At 53.2% G+C, this 15,992-nt stretch overlaps 4 protein-coding genes across 4 annotated transcripts; 3 read left to right on the top strand and 1 right to left on the bottom strand.

Moving 5' to 3' along the window:
* Positions 1 to 695: 695 nt before the first annotated feature.
* CORC01_13944 (cellulase) lies at positions 696 to 1,946 on the top strand (the record flags this gene model as incomplete). The annotated part of the gene is made up of 1 exon (XM_022625559.1): positions 696 to 1,946. The coding sequence occupies one exon, from the start codon at positions 696 to 698 to the stop codon at positions 1,944 to 1,946; it is 1,251 nt and encodes a 416-aa protein (XP_022467922.1).
* Positions 1,947 to 2,426: 480 nt separating this feature from the next.
* Positions 2,427 to 5,262, bottom strand: CORC01_13945 (guanylate kinase; the record flags this gene model as incomplete). Its single annotated transcript, XM_022625560.1, has 5 exons — positions 2,427 to 2,888; positions 2,942 to 3,841; positions 3,898 to 4,053; positions 4,103 to 4,915; positions 4,978 to 5,262. 5 exons carry the CDS (start codon positions 5,260 to 5,262, stop codon positions 2,427 to 2,429), a joined length of 2,616 nt encoding a protein of 871 aa, XP_022467923.1.
* Positions 5,263 to 5,945: 683 nt separating this feature from the next.
* Positions 5,946 to 10,423, top strand: CORC01_13946 (intron-binding protein aquarius; the record flags this gene model as incomplete). The annotated part of the gene is made up of 4 exons (XM_022625561.1): positions 5,946 to 6,235; positions 6,288 to 6,775; positions 6,829 to 9,903; positions 9,966 to 10,423. 4 exons carry the CDS (start codon positions 5,946 to 5,948, stop codon positions 10,421 to 10,423), a joined length of 4,311 nt encoding a protein of 1,436 aa, XP_022467924.1.
* A 5,291-nt stretch (positions 10,424 to 15,714) lies between these two features.
* Positions 15,715 to 15,906, top strand: CORC01_13947 (uncharacterized protein; the record flags this gene model as incomplete). The annotated part of the gene is made up of 1 exon (XM_022625562.1): positions 15,715 to 15,906. A coding segment is annotated over one exon (192 nt), but the record flags the coding sequence as incomplete, so codon positions are not given.
* Between the last annotated feature and the right edge of the window lie 86 nt (positions 15,907 to 15,992).

The following is a 15,992-nucleotide window of genomic DNA, read 5'->3' on the forward strand; positions in this document are numbered from 1 at the left end:
GCATATTTTGCCTGGCACCGCTCAAGATCATTCCAGTGGCGCTCTTCGACTGAGGGGGAATTGGCAATGGAAGGAAATTTTGGGTCCGATGAGATCTTGTGCAAGGCTAATGAGCCTGCAACCTGCACATCTTCGTCTAGTGGGCTACAGATTACGAGCAATGTTGAATGGGGAGGCCAGGTAGGGTCGCGTGCTGGCCATCAGCGCGTCTTGAATGATTATATCTCGTCGAATCACCCACACCTTCGAACAAGGGCGAGTTTTCTCCCCGACGTTATGTCGCGGTTTCTGTCTGGTCTGCAGGTAGTCAGTCGCCGCCTGTCTCTTTGGAACCTCAGCTGCTCTTCTTCGAGGTTCCATCGCGACGTCCTCGTGGACTTGTGAACTTTCACATCCAGAGGTCGACACTTTCTGTGTAGACTGGCAGATCAGGATGATTCATACTTGATCGCCATTTGCCCGCACAAATCATACCACTCGTTTTTATTCTGTTTTTGGCTACTTAGTAGCACCGAGCTTGGCCATCCCCGTTTGTCTGGCTTGGTGACGCCTGCAAGACTAGAGCTTTGTCTAGTATCCCTATATTGACACACGATCGTAGCGATCTAGAGGTAGAACTCGGCTCGTAGGACGTCATAATAGCATCTTGATAGCAGGAGCACTGTCTTTACACCACCCATATCAGATACGCCATCATGAAGCTCGTCCTCATTCTCTGGACCGTCTGGTCCCTTGTCCTTCCGGCCCTCGCTCAAAAGCCACAACTCCCGCTCTTCTCTACATCCCGCTGGATAACAGACTCCTCCAACACCCGCGTCAAGCTCCGCTGCATCAACTGGGCCGGCCACATGGAGGTCAACCTCCCAGAGGGCCTTCACAAACAACCGATCGAGTACCTGGCAGACTGGATCAAGCAGGAGGGCTTCAACTGCGTGCGCCTTACCTTCTCGACAGACCATGCCACGAACCCGGGCATCACTGTACGAGACTCCTTCGTCAACGGCGCCAAAGCAGCCGGCGTGCCCGAAGCGGACCTCCTGAAGCTCTACGACCAGGCTGTCGGGAAGAACCCGTTCCTCAGCGACGGCAATGTGACGCAGCGCGACGTCTTTGGCAGGGTCATCGACGTCCTCTGGGAGCGGGACATCATGACCGTCCTCGACAATCACGTCAGCAAGGCGTCCTGGTGCTGCAACCTCGACGACGGCAACGGCTGGTGGAAGGACGCGCGCTTCTACTGGGCCGCCAACTCGCGCTTCTTCGACACGGACGACTGGCTCGCGGGCCTGCAGCAGATGAGCCTCTGGGCCAAGACGAAACCCGGCGTCGCCGCCGTGTCCCTGCGTAACGAGCTGCGCGCGACGTGGACGCAGATCCCCTTTGCCGCGGACCAGTGGTACGGCTACGTGACGCGCGGAGCCAACGTCGTCCACGAGGCGAACCCGGACGTGCTCGTCATCGTCGGCGGGCTCAACTCGGCGACGGACTTTTCTCCGCTGCGGACCAAGAGCCTCGACACCATGGCGTGGAAGGGGAAGAACGTGTGGGAGGCGCACAGCTACAGCTTCACGGTCACGACGCCGAATTTCGGGGACTGCGACATCGAGAGGGCCGAGTACGGCGCCCTGTTCGGCTTCGTGCTGGAGCAAGGGAAGGGGTATACCGGCCCGCTGTTCTTGTCCGAGTTTGGGGCCGCCATGGAGGGCGGGCCAGAGGACGGGCTGTCGGCCGAGGAGCACGCGTATCTCACCTGCCTTGTAGGGTACCTCGAAAGCAACGATGCGGATTGGGCGCTGTGGGCGATTCAGGGGTCGTATTACGTGCGGAACAAGGTGGTTGATTTCGACGAGACGTGGGGTGCCATGGATCATGAGTGGGAGGGATGGCGGAACGGCAAGTTCAAGGGCCTATTGGGCAACATCTTTGCCGTTACTCAGGGGCCTTAGCGCGGCTACTTTGAGGGCGAGGACGCCGGAGCCCACGGGCTGTCGGTGCAAGAGATCAGAATGTACATAGATCTTGCCCGGGTGGCGGCGGATAGCAGTAATATAATCTTCTGGTATTGATGTTGGACTTGAAGAACGCCACCTGTCCTATCTGGGTGAGGGCTGTCCTGTGTTACAAAGTTCTTGATGGGGCCTTGAGGACCCTTGAACATCAGGAATACCCGCTTTGAGAAGATCTTGTGATGCATATTCGGGTGAGCGTAATGAAGAAGAGTATGGTGATGAGAATGATAAGCCGCCTTTGATTGCTCTCAAGTAAGTTCCGGGTGAGTAGAACAGACGGGGTCAGTCGAGATGATTGAAATATCTGGGTATCATGAATCTCTACCAATATCTAGTCCAAGAGGCAGGCCAGTTTCTAGGTCTAGGTGAACACGCGCGCCTAAACTCTCGGCTGCGGCTAGCCGGAGATCTACCTCCCTAAGACGTCTCCTTTGCCTCGTCAGCCCTCCCGTCGTCGACTGTGTCGTCTGTCTCCTGGGCTTCTGCGGATTTCTCAGTCTCCTCGGCTTCCTTGACTTCTTGAGTTTCCTGTGGTTCCTGCGGTGCCTCTGGCGGTGCATCGGCCATGGCCGTATCCGCTTCATCTGCCGCCTCGACCTCTGCCTTGCCATTGGTGAGCTTCGCCTCTTCAGCTTTGCCATAGATGTGGTCCTCCAGCATCTTGAAAGCAGCATCGAGCTCCTCGTTGGTAAGAACCAAATCAAAACCGTCCCTTAGCTTCAAATCTTCTTCCCAGTAAGGAGCAGCTTTGCTGAGGGCGTCCGCAGCTAAATCGCCATTCTCCGCCTTTTGCAAGCGTTTTTCCAAAACTTCTTTACTTGGTGGCAGTATGAGAATTGTCCGTGCCGAGTAGCTAAGGTCGCGAGTTTGCTGGATAGCCTATGCTTCATTTAGTGAAAATCCAGTCGTCAGTTGTGGTAAATGTGTCTTACTTCGCTGTCCATGTAGGCGACTGGAACCTTGCCCCCTTCGATGACTGCTTCCACAGCCTTCCGACTCGTGCCATAGTCCACATCATCTATCGTGGTAAACTCCAATAACGCATCGCCGTCCCTCAACACGTTAAATGCCTGTTTCTCAACGAAGTGGAAGTCTCTGCCCTCAACCTCGCCTTCTTGTGGCTTTCTCGTAGTGTGCCGGGGCACATGTGTAAAAGCTCCAGGACGCCGACTCGCGAGGAGTTGAAAAAGCGTCGTTTTCCCTGCACCGGGTGGTCCTGAGAGTATGATTGGCCGCTTATCTGCGGGAATGTTTTCAGCGTTTACAGTTTCCTCAGCAGCCTCACTCTCGTCTACATCGACCGGTTCCTCAAACACGGCGTCAATCTTCTCCGGGTCGTCAATCTTGTCGAATAAAGCCAGCCTCGATTTGCCTGCTATCCGGAGAGCGCGCCAACTCTTACTTGCTTTGCTTTCAATAGCAGCCGCTTTGGTCTGATTATTTGTCGGCATATCGATCTCAAAGTCGTCATCGGCAATTTTTCGCTTGAAGCTCTCAAGCTCTGGTAGTCTGTATCTTTCCGTAGCCTTGAGCTTCTTCATCGCACGCTCGTCATCGCCGTCATCCAAGAATCCGAGGGACAAAGAGCCCATTGGCGTGGACCTCAGTCGTTTTTTCGTCGTCGTACGCTGGGCTGCCTTCTTGGCGTCGTCAAATATTTCTGGAGACACTGCTGGCAACTCTATTGACGGGCAGTTCTCCGATTTCCAGCGGATCCAGTTTTTATCCCTGGCAAGGACCGTTTCGACCATTCGACTGAAATAAGGACCGTCGACGCCATGCTTGAGGTATTTGTCGACAATGGTCTTCTTCATCTCTGTTGCCCACTTCGTCTGTCTATAGGTCAGCTTAAGTTGCTAATGGTCACGGGAATAATGAAATCACTTACGTCTTCTTCGCTGAGGACCTGGCCCAGATAGAGCACCGACTTGTTCTGGGCGTTGCCGGCTAGTTTCTCCTTTGTTTTGGGGGAAAGCGAGAGAAGGAAATCCATTATGATCAATGCCTGAACCAGGATATGTCTGCGGAAAGAGATGTCGCTCATCTAGGACGGTTAGTTCAAATGTCACATGGCGCAATCTCGTCCGGCTCACCTCTAGTTCGAACAGATCTCTGCTAGTGAGATATTTGGGGTTGTATGAGTTTGCCAAGTCGCTCTCTTCCACATCTGCTCGTTTCCGTTTGAAACCTCGTTGGGCCTCATCTACCGCTTTAGGTGGTCGCTGACCCTGCTCGGTTTGAATCGCTCGGAAAGATGTCATCGTTGCTTCTAAACCGCGTCTGAACTCCACCAAGTGGGCTGGATCGAATAGCCTTTTGGGCTGGCTGAAAGTCTCCTGTAGGGACCAGAACAGGGGGTACAGTGCATCGGGTTCGAGCGGCTGATCAGTTTGTACTGGCTTCTTCGCGTCAAACGAAACAGCCTTTGGCTGAGGTTTTACTTCTGTTCCTTTCACCCCCGTCTGGCTGTCCACGTCCATCTGCTCGGGGATTTCCTCGGCCTTGGCATTCAAATCGTCAAAAACAGTGACGTTCTCGGTGTGGTATTCTCCTCGCAAGTTCACGGAGCTTTTGTCGCCTAAGGGAAAGCTCTGGAACATGAAGATGAAGACACGACCACAGAAAGCAGTATCCTCAGCCCGAGAGAGACGTCGAAGGAGTTCGTTACAGCTGCGAAGGATCACCAATTGCTTTTGCTTAAAATGTTTGACGGTGATCCTCTCGCGCCGCGACTCAAGGAAGTCAAAGATCTTGCGGCATCCGGCGATCGTCTGGCTGTCCAGGAGTTCTTCGACTAGCCAGAATAGCAGGGCCGGATCGCATTTTTCGTCATCGGAGAGCACGGTTAGGAGGTCGAACAGGTTCCAGACCTTGACGAAATCCGGGGATTCGATGGGCGTGGTGGCCTAGAGAAGCAGGTTGTTAATTAATCAGTTGATGTCCGGCTAGGATTATGAGTTCGACATACAATCAAATTGCTGAACATGTCTCGTACGGCAGTCTCGATGATGGCAAACTGCTGGGCCTTGTTCTGTATCGCAATGCCAGTCCCGTTCTCCTCTGAGGTCCCTGGAGTCGCAAGCACACGAGCAAGCTGGTCTTGCAGGTCGCCAAAGTCTGCCTTTTGCAATGCGGGTTCAATAGTCGGTGTAGATTTCACACCCATAGAGCGAGCTAGGAGCTCGTCCAGCAATCTAGCAAAAGCGACGACCCCGGGCACCTCATGGCGCTGAGGCGTGACGGCGGCCGGCATCTTGCAATCAGTCGAAGGAGTGCGCTTAGTTGGACAGAAGCGCAGAAAGCTTGGCTACATGTGCCATGTGGCGGGAGATTCGGTCGGTCGTATGAGTTTCGCCTATGTTTTGTGCAGGAGTTGCGAAGGCGTTCGCTGTGGAAAACGTGTTCGTGATGCGCAAGGCTGCTGATTGAAAGATTCAACGATAATTCGAGCTTCAGTTGAGGTCCGTACATAGGTACCGCAGCAAACAACGAGCAAATGTGACATGGTATCTGAGTGGGTCCACTTGGCTGCTGCCACTGTACGTAGTAGAAGCGCTGGACTACCTATTCGTAGGTAAGTGCCTACTCAGGTACCTAAGTGCCACCCGCTCTTTACCTTACAGCACTTGCGTGGTTACCTCACCACTCAGGTGCCACTACCGGACCTGTAAACAGCGACTGATCGCGTCGGTTCGTCGCGTGGGGGACCTGCACCTCAGCTCAGCCAACTCACCTCCATCTAAGAGAGGTTGCGACTTGCCCAAAAAGCAAGGCTGAAATTTTTAAGGTGGTCGAGCTCTGCATTTCGTCACTTTAAACAATTGCGCGCCTGCGCATCCAATTTTCCCCAGCGAATCGATACCCACCTTGTCTTTTTCTCACCAGCATGCAATCGCGCATATTGGCATTGCCTTTTGTTCGACGCTGAATTGAACGATGCCGACCGCCAAGAGGCAGAAGAAGAGCAGCGAGGCTCAAGCGGCGCCGCCGACCCGATCCCAAACAAAGGCCACCAGTGACCGTCCGACGGTTGCCGACATCGAGGGAGAGAGCGCATTTTCTCAACTGGCAAAGAAGCACTGGCTGAAGACGACAAGGAGCAAGAGGGCGGCTAAGGTCAAGGTCAAGAACGATGTTTTAAAACAAGAGATTTGGGATGTTTTGGAACGTGATGGCTTCCCGTATAAGTCCATCTTAACGCTGGAGAGCTTGCAGACTCTCGAGAGGTGTGTTTCGTTGCGCTGATCTTTAATCTTTGCTGACTCTGACGTCTCATAGTTATCTTTGGCCCGGATACTCCGACGATTCCTCCAACCATCATGTCTTACTGTTGGTCCTGTTGGCAAACGTGAAGCGCCGTGAACAACTCGAGGCATGGAGCATATTCGAGGATCGACCAGACGAATTTTCGAGCCTTTTCCGTCGAGTCCTGTCTCTGATTCTCGACCAAACACTGTCACCAGCGATCCGGACACACCTGTTGTCATTCTTGATCTCAGCCTTTCAGAGCTTAGATTGCGCGATTGTGCGGAAAGAGTGCGCACCATTGGTCTCCATTTCGATATGGCACAGCTTGTCGACCGAAGAACTGCGTGAAGAGAAGCTCGAGCAGCACGCGCATGTGAGAAAGGCGTGGCGAGCTGCAGGAAAGAGATACGACGCTGCCGACGACGCCACGAAGGCAAAGTTGCGGTTTGATCGATCATGGCTGTACAGCTTGGTCTTGCACTTCCTCAGCTTGATTTATACAGAGAACGCAAAGCCAGGTAAGCAAATGCCGTATGATTAGCTGGAGGACCGCGTGGCTGACATAGATTAGACCAAGTCCTTTACTGCGAGCGTTTTGTCGAGTTCCTGACAGACTTGCAAAGCCAGCTCCCTACTCGACGATACGTCAATACCCTCCTACTCGACCTCCATGTCTTCCCTGCCATGCGCCTGTCCCCTGTATTCAATGACGAGGAAAACAATCTTCTGCGGGATCTGAATGCGCTGCTCAGACATTACACCTTTTTCACGATTGATGACCAAACAGGCGCACAGCTGAGCCGGACAGAAGCATACGACAAACACTGCGCAAACTTGTCGAGGCTTCAGAAAACTTCATTGAAGCATTTCAAGGAAAAACTCACTGTGCTGGCGTTGTCAAACTATGGCTCCATCGACAAGAGAGATGAACTCGCTGGCCTTCTGGAGCCCCTGACCGACGACGAGATTGTGGAATTGGCAAGATTGCTTCGCCTTCGGACAACGTATCCCGACTCGCTGGCGGTGAGTGTCGACAGGAAATTTCTCCTGGAAGTGCTTCTCACCACATTTGAACGGCGCAAAACCTTCCAAGAAATCGCTCGCAACATGGCGTTGGTCCCTACGGAGCAATCTTTGTTCGAGAACAACGTAATGAGAACCGAGAATTATGACGGTTCCCACCCTCTGGCTTTGCCAAAACTGAACTTGCAGTACCTGTCAGTTGGCGACTTCCTCTGGAGATCACTCGTCTTATACCGGGCCGAGTCATTCTATGGAATTAGGAAAGATGTCGAGTCCGCCATTCGTCGTCTTCGACCTGAAAGCCGGAGACCGGGCGAAACCAGCTTCCAAGGATTCTCCAAGATGGCCTTGCCGACTTCGAAACCTTCAATCCTAGAAGTTGTGCCTGCCCTTGTAGGAGACGACAAACCGTCCTTGGTTCGGGCAGAAATCTCTATTGACGTCCGCCGCCTGAACGATGGCATCAAGCGCGAATGGGATTCGCTGAGACCAGACGATGTCGTCTTTCTCTTGGCCATTCAGACTCCTGCCTCCCAAAGTGCCACGAATGGAGATGGTGCACATTCTGAAACTGAAAAGCTTGGCGTCATCTCAATTCGATCCGCCGAGATCATTCAAATCACTGATGACAAGGGCAAAGTGGTTCGAGATGGTTCAGGGCACTACGACAGTCGTCGGAGATTCCAGTTGAGACTGGATCCCAGGACATATGCGGCGGACGCCGAACGCTCATCTGCAAGTCCACCTGAGGCCTACGAACGGATCAATGTTATCATGCGGCGCAGCGGAAGGGAGAACAATTTCAAGCCCGTGTTGGAATCCATTCGCAGCTTAACGCTCTCAGAGGTCCCGATTGCTTCGTGGTTCCATGAGGTTTTCCTCGGCTACGGCGACCCTGCTGGTGCAACCTACAAGCAGTTACCGAACCGTATCAAGACAATCGACTACCGCGACACTTTCTTGGATTGGCAACATCTTACTGGGAGCTTGCCAGGCAAGATTGTAGAGCCGAGTGACGATGTTTCTGGCAGCTTTGGCCCTCCTTATGTGTTGGAAACCGCCGAGCGCCAAGCCGTTGATTCCTCATCAAAGCCATCCAAGAAGCGTCGTCGGGACATCGAGCCTTCTTTACTGGCCGAGGTAGAGACCGTGAAGGTATCGACCTACAAGCCACCAAATTCTGGCCCATATCTTATCGATGCGCCGAAGCTGAACAAGGTGCGATTCACTCCGGCACAGATAGAAGCGATTACATCAGGAACGCAACCTGGTCTCACAGTCATCGTGGGTCCTCCTGGAACGGGGAAGACAGATGTAGCAACGCAAGTTATCAACAACATCTATCACAACTTTCCGGAGCAGAAGACGCTCTTGATTGCACACAGCAACCAGGCGCTCAACCAGTTGTTCGCAAAAATTGTGGCCTTGGACATTGATGCCCGTCATCTACTTCGTCTGGGACATGGTGAAGAAGAACTCTACACAGAAGGCAGTTTCAGCAAGCATGGCCGTGTCGAATCGTTCCTGGAAAACCGAGACCGATATCTGCTGGAGGTCAACCGTCTGGCCGCTAGCATTAACGCGCCTGGTGCCCATGGCAATTCTGCAGAAACCGCCGGCTACTTCAACTCAGTGTATATCGCCCCAGCCTGGACCAAGTTCACAGAAATCACAAAGGCTGAGGAGGTCTCGGCTGCTGATATTGTCGGCGCTTTCCCCTTTCATCAGTTCTTCTCTGATGCACCGCAGCCTCTCTTCCCACCCGAGGCCGACAGGGATAGCGTCCTTGATATTGCCACCGGGTGCTACCGCCACATTGCAAAGATCTTTTCTGAACTGGCCGACGCCATGCCATTTGAAATTCTACGCCGAGACAAAGACAAGGCCAACTATCTGCTGACCAACGAAGCACGTATCATTGCCATGACATCTACCCATGCAGCAATGAGGCGTGGAGAGATCGCTGCACTTGGATTCCACTATGACAATGTCGTCATGGAGGAGGCCGCTCAAATCACTGAGATTGAAAACTTCATCCCCTTGGCCATGCAAAAACCAAAGAAGGGGCAGATGGGTCTGCAGAGAGTTGTTCTTTGTGGTGACCACTTCCAGAACTCTCCAGTTATCCAGAGTATGGCATTCCGGCACTACGCGAATCTCGAACAGTCGCTGTTCTCGCGACTTGTACGCCTTGGTGTGCCCACTATCAACCTGGACCAGCAAGGCAGAGCACGACCGTCCATCGCCAGTCTCTACCAGTGGCGATACCCCAAGCTGGGCAACCTGCCGCATGTGACCAGCGAAGGCGAGTATTCTGTGGCGAACGCTGGCTTCAAGTACGATTACCAGTTCATCAATGTGCCTGACTATAAAGGACGTGGAGAAACGGAGCCAACCCCCCACTTCATTCAAAACCTCGGAGAGGCGGAGTATGCGGTGGCTGTGTACCAATACATGCGTCTTCTAGGCTACCCAGCATCGAAGATTAGCATCCTGACCACCTACGCCGGCCAGCGAGCCCTGGTGAAAGACGTCTTGGCCCACCGATGCGCCGCCAAGGCGATCTTTGGTATGCCCAAGATTGTTACAACCGTGGACAAGTACCAGGGCGAGCAAAACGACTGTGAGTTTCTACCATAGGTGCTCAGGACGAAGGGTCCGTACGGGAAGCTGACTGTTCTATAGATATTATTCTGTCGTTGACCCGTACATCAAGGGTTGGATACCTTCGTGATATCCGTCGTTTGACGGTTGCGCTTTCTCGCGCGCGTCTCGGCTTGTACATCCTTGGTCGTCGTGAGATTTTCGAGGCTTGCTATGAGCTGCGGCAAGCATTCGACCAGCTCTTGGCTCGACCTGATAAGCTCATGCTTGTCACGGGTGAGCTCTACCCAGCAGAGAGGCCTGCTACTGAAGATATCAAGGCTGAGGTCCCCGGGGAGGTTTGCATGGAAGGAGTGGAGCATCTTGGGCAGTACGTGTACCAAATGACCAACACGAAAGTTAAGCAGCTGCAAGCAGAGGGCACGATAGCCGGAGGTGGTGAGATGGAGATCCTGGAGACTCCGCTGGAAGTCGTGGAAGAGGCGGAAGAAGAGGGAGACGATGCCGAGGAGAAGGCCCCTGAGGAAGCAGAGGAGTAAGGAGCAAGTATGGCGAGCCGCACTGATGAGATACAATGACGACCCTAAGCGGTGGTCAACCAGCAAAACATAATGATGGGAATGGCTCATTTCTACATTGGTTACGGGTCTAGGATCGGTAGATCTGACAGCAGACAGGCGAAGGACTTGGTGAGCAGGACATTTGAAGCAACTCTGCTGTACTATACTGTGCCTTTTGCCCCGTGGAAAGACTTGATTGTGATTCTCTGAGCCTGTGCACAGAGCTGAGTGTGATTCCGGTGTGGTACTCAACGGCCATTCTGGAAAGATGGTTGGGATGTTTGTCTTTGATGGACCGACGATCGACCGGCCCTGGCTGACCTCTTCTTCTGAGTTAGCAGAGCAGGAGTGGTGTAAGGTTATTTTGTCCCCTTTCCCCCTCCCTCTTGGCCGTCCTCAAACTGGATAGGATATTTAGCAAGTGCCTGGGGGGAACACACCAGATACGCAGCGCCGTTGGCCCGTTGGCTGGATGGTTTCGATCTTTAGTTTGCGCGATGTACTCCGGTGTACCTACCTGCCCGACCGTACCTTGCCTACTTTGGGTAGCTAGAAGTCCAGAGCCCAAGCAGCCAGTAAGCACCGGCTGTCCGGGGTCCGCACGTTATGTACGGTGACGACAACCACTGCAGCCCTGGTGCTGCAGAGAAGGGCCAGCAGGGAAGACGTCAGGTCAGCTAAGACTCACGAGCGCGGCATACATGCAAGTCGCTGGCGGCGGCGGACGGCAACGGCGCAGTGGGCTGTCGGGCTTTGTCTCGAGTCTCTGGGGTCTCATTGGCGTATGGGTAGAAGAGGGACGGGTGGAAGGGGCAAAGTTCGCAGAGACCTGAAGGATTCGGGAATTTTTTATTTGACTGTTTTGGATGGAGTGACTGCATATCCGCTATGAGTCAAACATCAGAGTGTCTGCCTGCCTTTTTGAGTCTGCGTGTCATGGTGCAGAGACTTGTTCACTTGGCGTGAGGCTGCGGGTTTGGCAGCTGGGAGAAGCGAGGTGAGTTGGCCAAGTACCCAAGCCAAGCAGAGACGGGAAAATCTAACGGATGGTGTGGCAAACGGAGCGTTACGACGACGGAAACCAGGTGCCAGATTCCGAGAGAGCAGGAGAAAGGGGACCAATTAACTGGTAGGCAACCAAGGCAACACAAGAAAGACGAGCGTCGCCCCAAACTTGCTTGGCGCAAAGTGAACTGCTCTCCGCCCCTAAAATAGTGCTCCCGCCCGTCAGCGCGCTCGCGCTACCCCCATCCAGGAGTCCAGTTGCAATTAGGGAAACATGAGACTTCTTCCGTCTGGATGGGAGGGAATAGGCGAGGGTGCACGGGTGACGAAGCTTGTAATTCAGACATTGGGCACATTCAGGCAGGCACTGGGCTCCGCCAGCATCCTCATTTCTCTTCCTCAAGTTCAGTTCCGTCTCACTTACGCAGGCACGCAGGCTTGTCTGCGTTCGCCTTAGGTCTGTATCCATTAGAGTGGGATTACTGGACGGGGTACAAGCTTGAAGCCGCGGCGACGACAGGTCCCCCCTTTTCTTCGTCTGACGTTCAAGGCGGATCGAATGAAGCCCAATCGATTGGAGGGAGGACGCGTCTGACACGCGCGCGTGTTGCCACTTTTCGGGCCAGCATTGGTCTTTACTAGCCATGAACCATGAAGAGCTGAGTCGAGATGTGCTACTCAAAGAGTTTGCCATGCTCGATGGACTTGAAGCAGATTCTTGAAGGTTATGTCAGCAGGCAAAGGGCTGGGTGAGGGAAGTGAAGGTTGACGACACGACACGACCGACCCGTGTCGCGCCACGCCATGCCATGCACTCAATTAAAGGAAGGAATGAGGCTACTCATGGGGGCTCACTTTATCACTGTTCTAGACCTTCCAGATGACTCCTGTGCCGTGGCACGCCCATATGAACCCATAGCATGAGGTAGCACAAACTCGATTTGCCCCACGGATGCATGCCGTGCGTGGCTTGCGTATTCTGTACACAAGTTTGAAGCAAGCATTAAGGAAGCCAGCGTCGTCTTTTCTCTCGGCGTTGGAAGCCATGGTGTAAGGTAGGTCGTGTTCTCTTCCAGGTTTACTAAGCGAATGGGGGGGTTACCTCAACCTGAGTGAGAGAATGTACTCGGCAGATCCCACGTATTACGTTGAGGCCGACAGGGTACAAAATGCTCCCCGGAAATCCCATCTCATCAAATCCACTGTGCATGAACCCATGTTGCGCTCCTTTACGCGTTGACGCGTGCGATGGGTGATTGATGGGAAAAGATTTGCCGATCCGCCAGACAGTGCTGGTATTGCCACACCAGTCACCGTGAAGCCGTCGACTCATCAGAAGAGAGCCAAAGCGATTCGATTAGTCCATGTATGCATTTGGATGTGAGCAGCCCGGAATTCTGAACTGACTGGGAGCTTTCGCGATTGCTGTGGACAGCTGAAGGCAGGCAGGCAGGCCTATTCGAATCGCGGCCCGCCTTCTCTGTATGTCAGTCGTATGTCAACCGTCGGACTTAAGACTCCGGAGGCGACGCCGCCGCATGTGAACGAGTTGAGTGGTTGGCTAGGTTTCCGGGAGGGATGGGGCCGCGGGAACGTTCGCCTCGTCCTGAGTGGTGTTGGATTCTCCCGCACTGATTCGCAGTGGCAACTGTACGAGAAAAAAAAAATAGTACTGCAACCTGCCGTGATGTTGCACGAATTGCTGCCCTGGCTTCGCGCGAGTGACATGAGCCGACCCGACCTTACAGTCCTCTCTGGAGTGCCAGGAGTTGAGGAATGACATTACCGTACGGAATATCAGCAACGATAATTGCTCTTGGATTGACACTGCCCCTAAGGTTAGGTACCCTTATAGGCACTCTGGATTCTCTGGAAGCACCCCATGGCAGAAGAGCATGCCAATTACAGGGGTGGGAAGGAAAAAAAAAAAAACCAGAGAAAAAAAGAGGAAAAAAAAAAGACAAAACGCACGTGTCAGCCTCGCTCCGACGCCGGGCAACTGCAGGGGTACGAGCTCGGGCAGGGTAGGGATGTTTGGGATGGCCCTTGTCCAGCCTTGCTCGCCTCTGCGTTCATTCTGGCTCCTTGTTCGGGAGACAAGGGTCAGTGTTTGAAACCGACATTCAGAACCAAATTAAATCCCCCCGTGCCCCCCTTCTTTTGCAACTCTCATAGCAATTACAAGTAATTGCCGAACTTGTTTGTAGGAGGCAAGAGAGAGGAGGAAAATGGAAGATTCGTTGTCCGATAGGCGCAAACTCGCTACGGGTTTCCAGGTCAGGGTTTAGGTATGTGGTTTGTGCCCTTTCTCGAGGTATGGCTGCAGAAGCTTCCAATAGTCGTGGCCACTATTGCGCCCTTTTTTTTTTTGTCCCAAGGGCCAAGAGAGGGGAAGAGAAATAAGAGAGGCCGCGTTGACCACCGGCGAGGGTATTGCATATATGTGTGTTTTGCTGTATGTTCAACCGGTACAGTCACGGCAGGCGCCAAAGCTGCATATTGCAGCCGCGTAGCTGGTGTTTGATGGCGTAGTGATGCAGATGCACGCGCCTGAGCCAAGATGCACTCGTCACTTGCTGGACGTCGCCGGCATTCGTGTCTATGTCTGCAGTGCGTTTTGCCAGCTGCAAGCCCAGCAAGGTGCGAGTTTGGTATGGGAACCATCCCCCCCCCCCAAAAAAAAAATAGCAAGCAAACGGGACACCTCTCATCTTACTAGTCTTGCGTTGTTGCGTGGTAAGAGTGTGAGGCAGTTTGTAGTGCAACCCCAACTCTACCCTACCCGGCCTACCTCCAGATGAATCACGTATGCCAGAGGGAGGGGCCCAACTGGAGGGTCGAGCCATCTCCGTCAGGAACCTTGGTTGTTCGGCTGTCTGGGAGCCTATCAACCGACCTGGGCATCTGATAATGGCCTTCTTACTGAATACCCTTTCTCCAATTTTCAGCTGCCTGTGGAAAGACTTGGACATCCCGAAGAATGCAGCTGGAAGACTTTCTCGACTCCACCGCTTGGCATTGGAAAATCGCACTTCCACACAGCCTGCCGACAGGTGCCGAACACCGGAGTTTCACGATGTTCTGTACAGCAGCCCTGAGGTAGGCTGGCCGGGTGGAGGTTCCTGCAAGAGGGGGAGCTGATGGAGGAAGCGAGAGTGGGAAGGAGTAGCATCTGTACAGAAAAAACAATGACAAAAAAAAAAAAAAAACCAAGGAAAGGTTCCTGGAGGTTGCTGCCCAGGTTGTAGAAGAGCAAGGGTCTGGTCCACAGCATCTATCTCCGTAAATCAACACATCTGCTACCACTGTGCCACTGTGCCTCCTTCATGTCGTAAGTATTCATTCAAGCTGTCCGGTGAGTGAGGACAACCTGAGGTAATAACCTGGAATTAACATGGTGCGTGCCCTTCCGTGGTCTGTATCAGTCAGGTGTATCTCCATGTACCCCAAGCTAAAGTGCGCTTGAGTCTGGCCCAGGTAGAGCGGGAAGTTGGGGAAAGGTATGCAAGTAATCAGACCCAACACCCGGCGCGTCGGAGGGACGATAATCGCACTTGCTTTCGTCTTCCACTAAGAGGGCCCCAATTAGGCACCATGTCAACACCAGGTCGTCTTGAGATGATGCTCGCGAGACGATGATTTGGACTTGCCAGAATCACGGATGGACTAATATCTCGTTCCCTGCCTACCACATTCAACCTTGTGCATCCTTTCCCTCTATTCTGTATCAACATCATTGCCACATAACTCGATCATGGGCTTGCATGCAAACGAGACATGCGGAAGGAGGCAGGGGCGAAGCAGCCAGCCAGCCAGGCACCATTTGTGCATTCTTTGTGCCTGCATTGCCCAAGAGAATTAATCTCAATGTATAGAGTAAGGTACATGCCTGACCCGAGAATACTCTGCACCTTTCTAGGCTGCGAAACAATTGACAAAGACAACGTGTGGCGCAGTCTAGCAATTGAAATATTAGTCAACTTCAATATGAAGCAAAGCGACAAAATAAGGCTGGATGGGTTGGCCGTCAACGGTGCCTCAACTTTAGGTTGCCAACCTGGTGATGGCTAAGGAACCTACCTACCCAAGGTATCCGTAGGTGATGAATAATTGCTTTTGCTGCCCATATAAGGTACCTTAAGCTAAGGTACTACGTATCTCAATGGTGATAAGCCACGAGACTGGCAAACCTACCTTAGTAGCGATAGGCAGGTGAGGCACAGGTAAACCGTGAACCGTAAATCGAAGGTCCCTTCCGCGAATCCACACTGTCTTTTGTGCGTGGCAATTGCGGGTCCGATACCGTGTTGATAAGCGAGCGATTTGGTAGGCGACGCACTGTCATCCCGCCAAAAAGGATAGGCCGGGGCCTTCGTCACTGGGGTAGGAAGGTTAGGAAGGAGGGTCGTTCACCTCGCCTGAGTGAAAAGGTCTCGCCTCGGGCAGTGAATAAGTAGGTCGGTTCACGGGTAGGTGTCAGCTTTCATCGGAGAAAGGTGAGATGAGGCAAAGGTACGGTCGGCTGTTCAAGAGGAGGATGGTT

Source organism: Colletotrichum orchidophilum (genome assembly GCF_001831195.1).
Source record: "Colletotrichum orchidophilum strain IMI 309357 chromosome Unknown Scaffold_225.1, whole genome shotgun sequence".
NCBI lineage: Eukaryota > Fungi > Ascomycota > Sordariomycetes > Glomerellales > Glomerellaceae > Colletotrichum > Colletotrichum orchidophilum.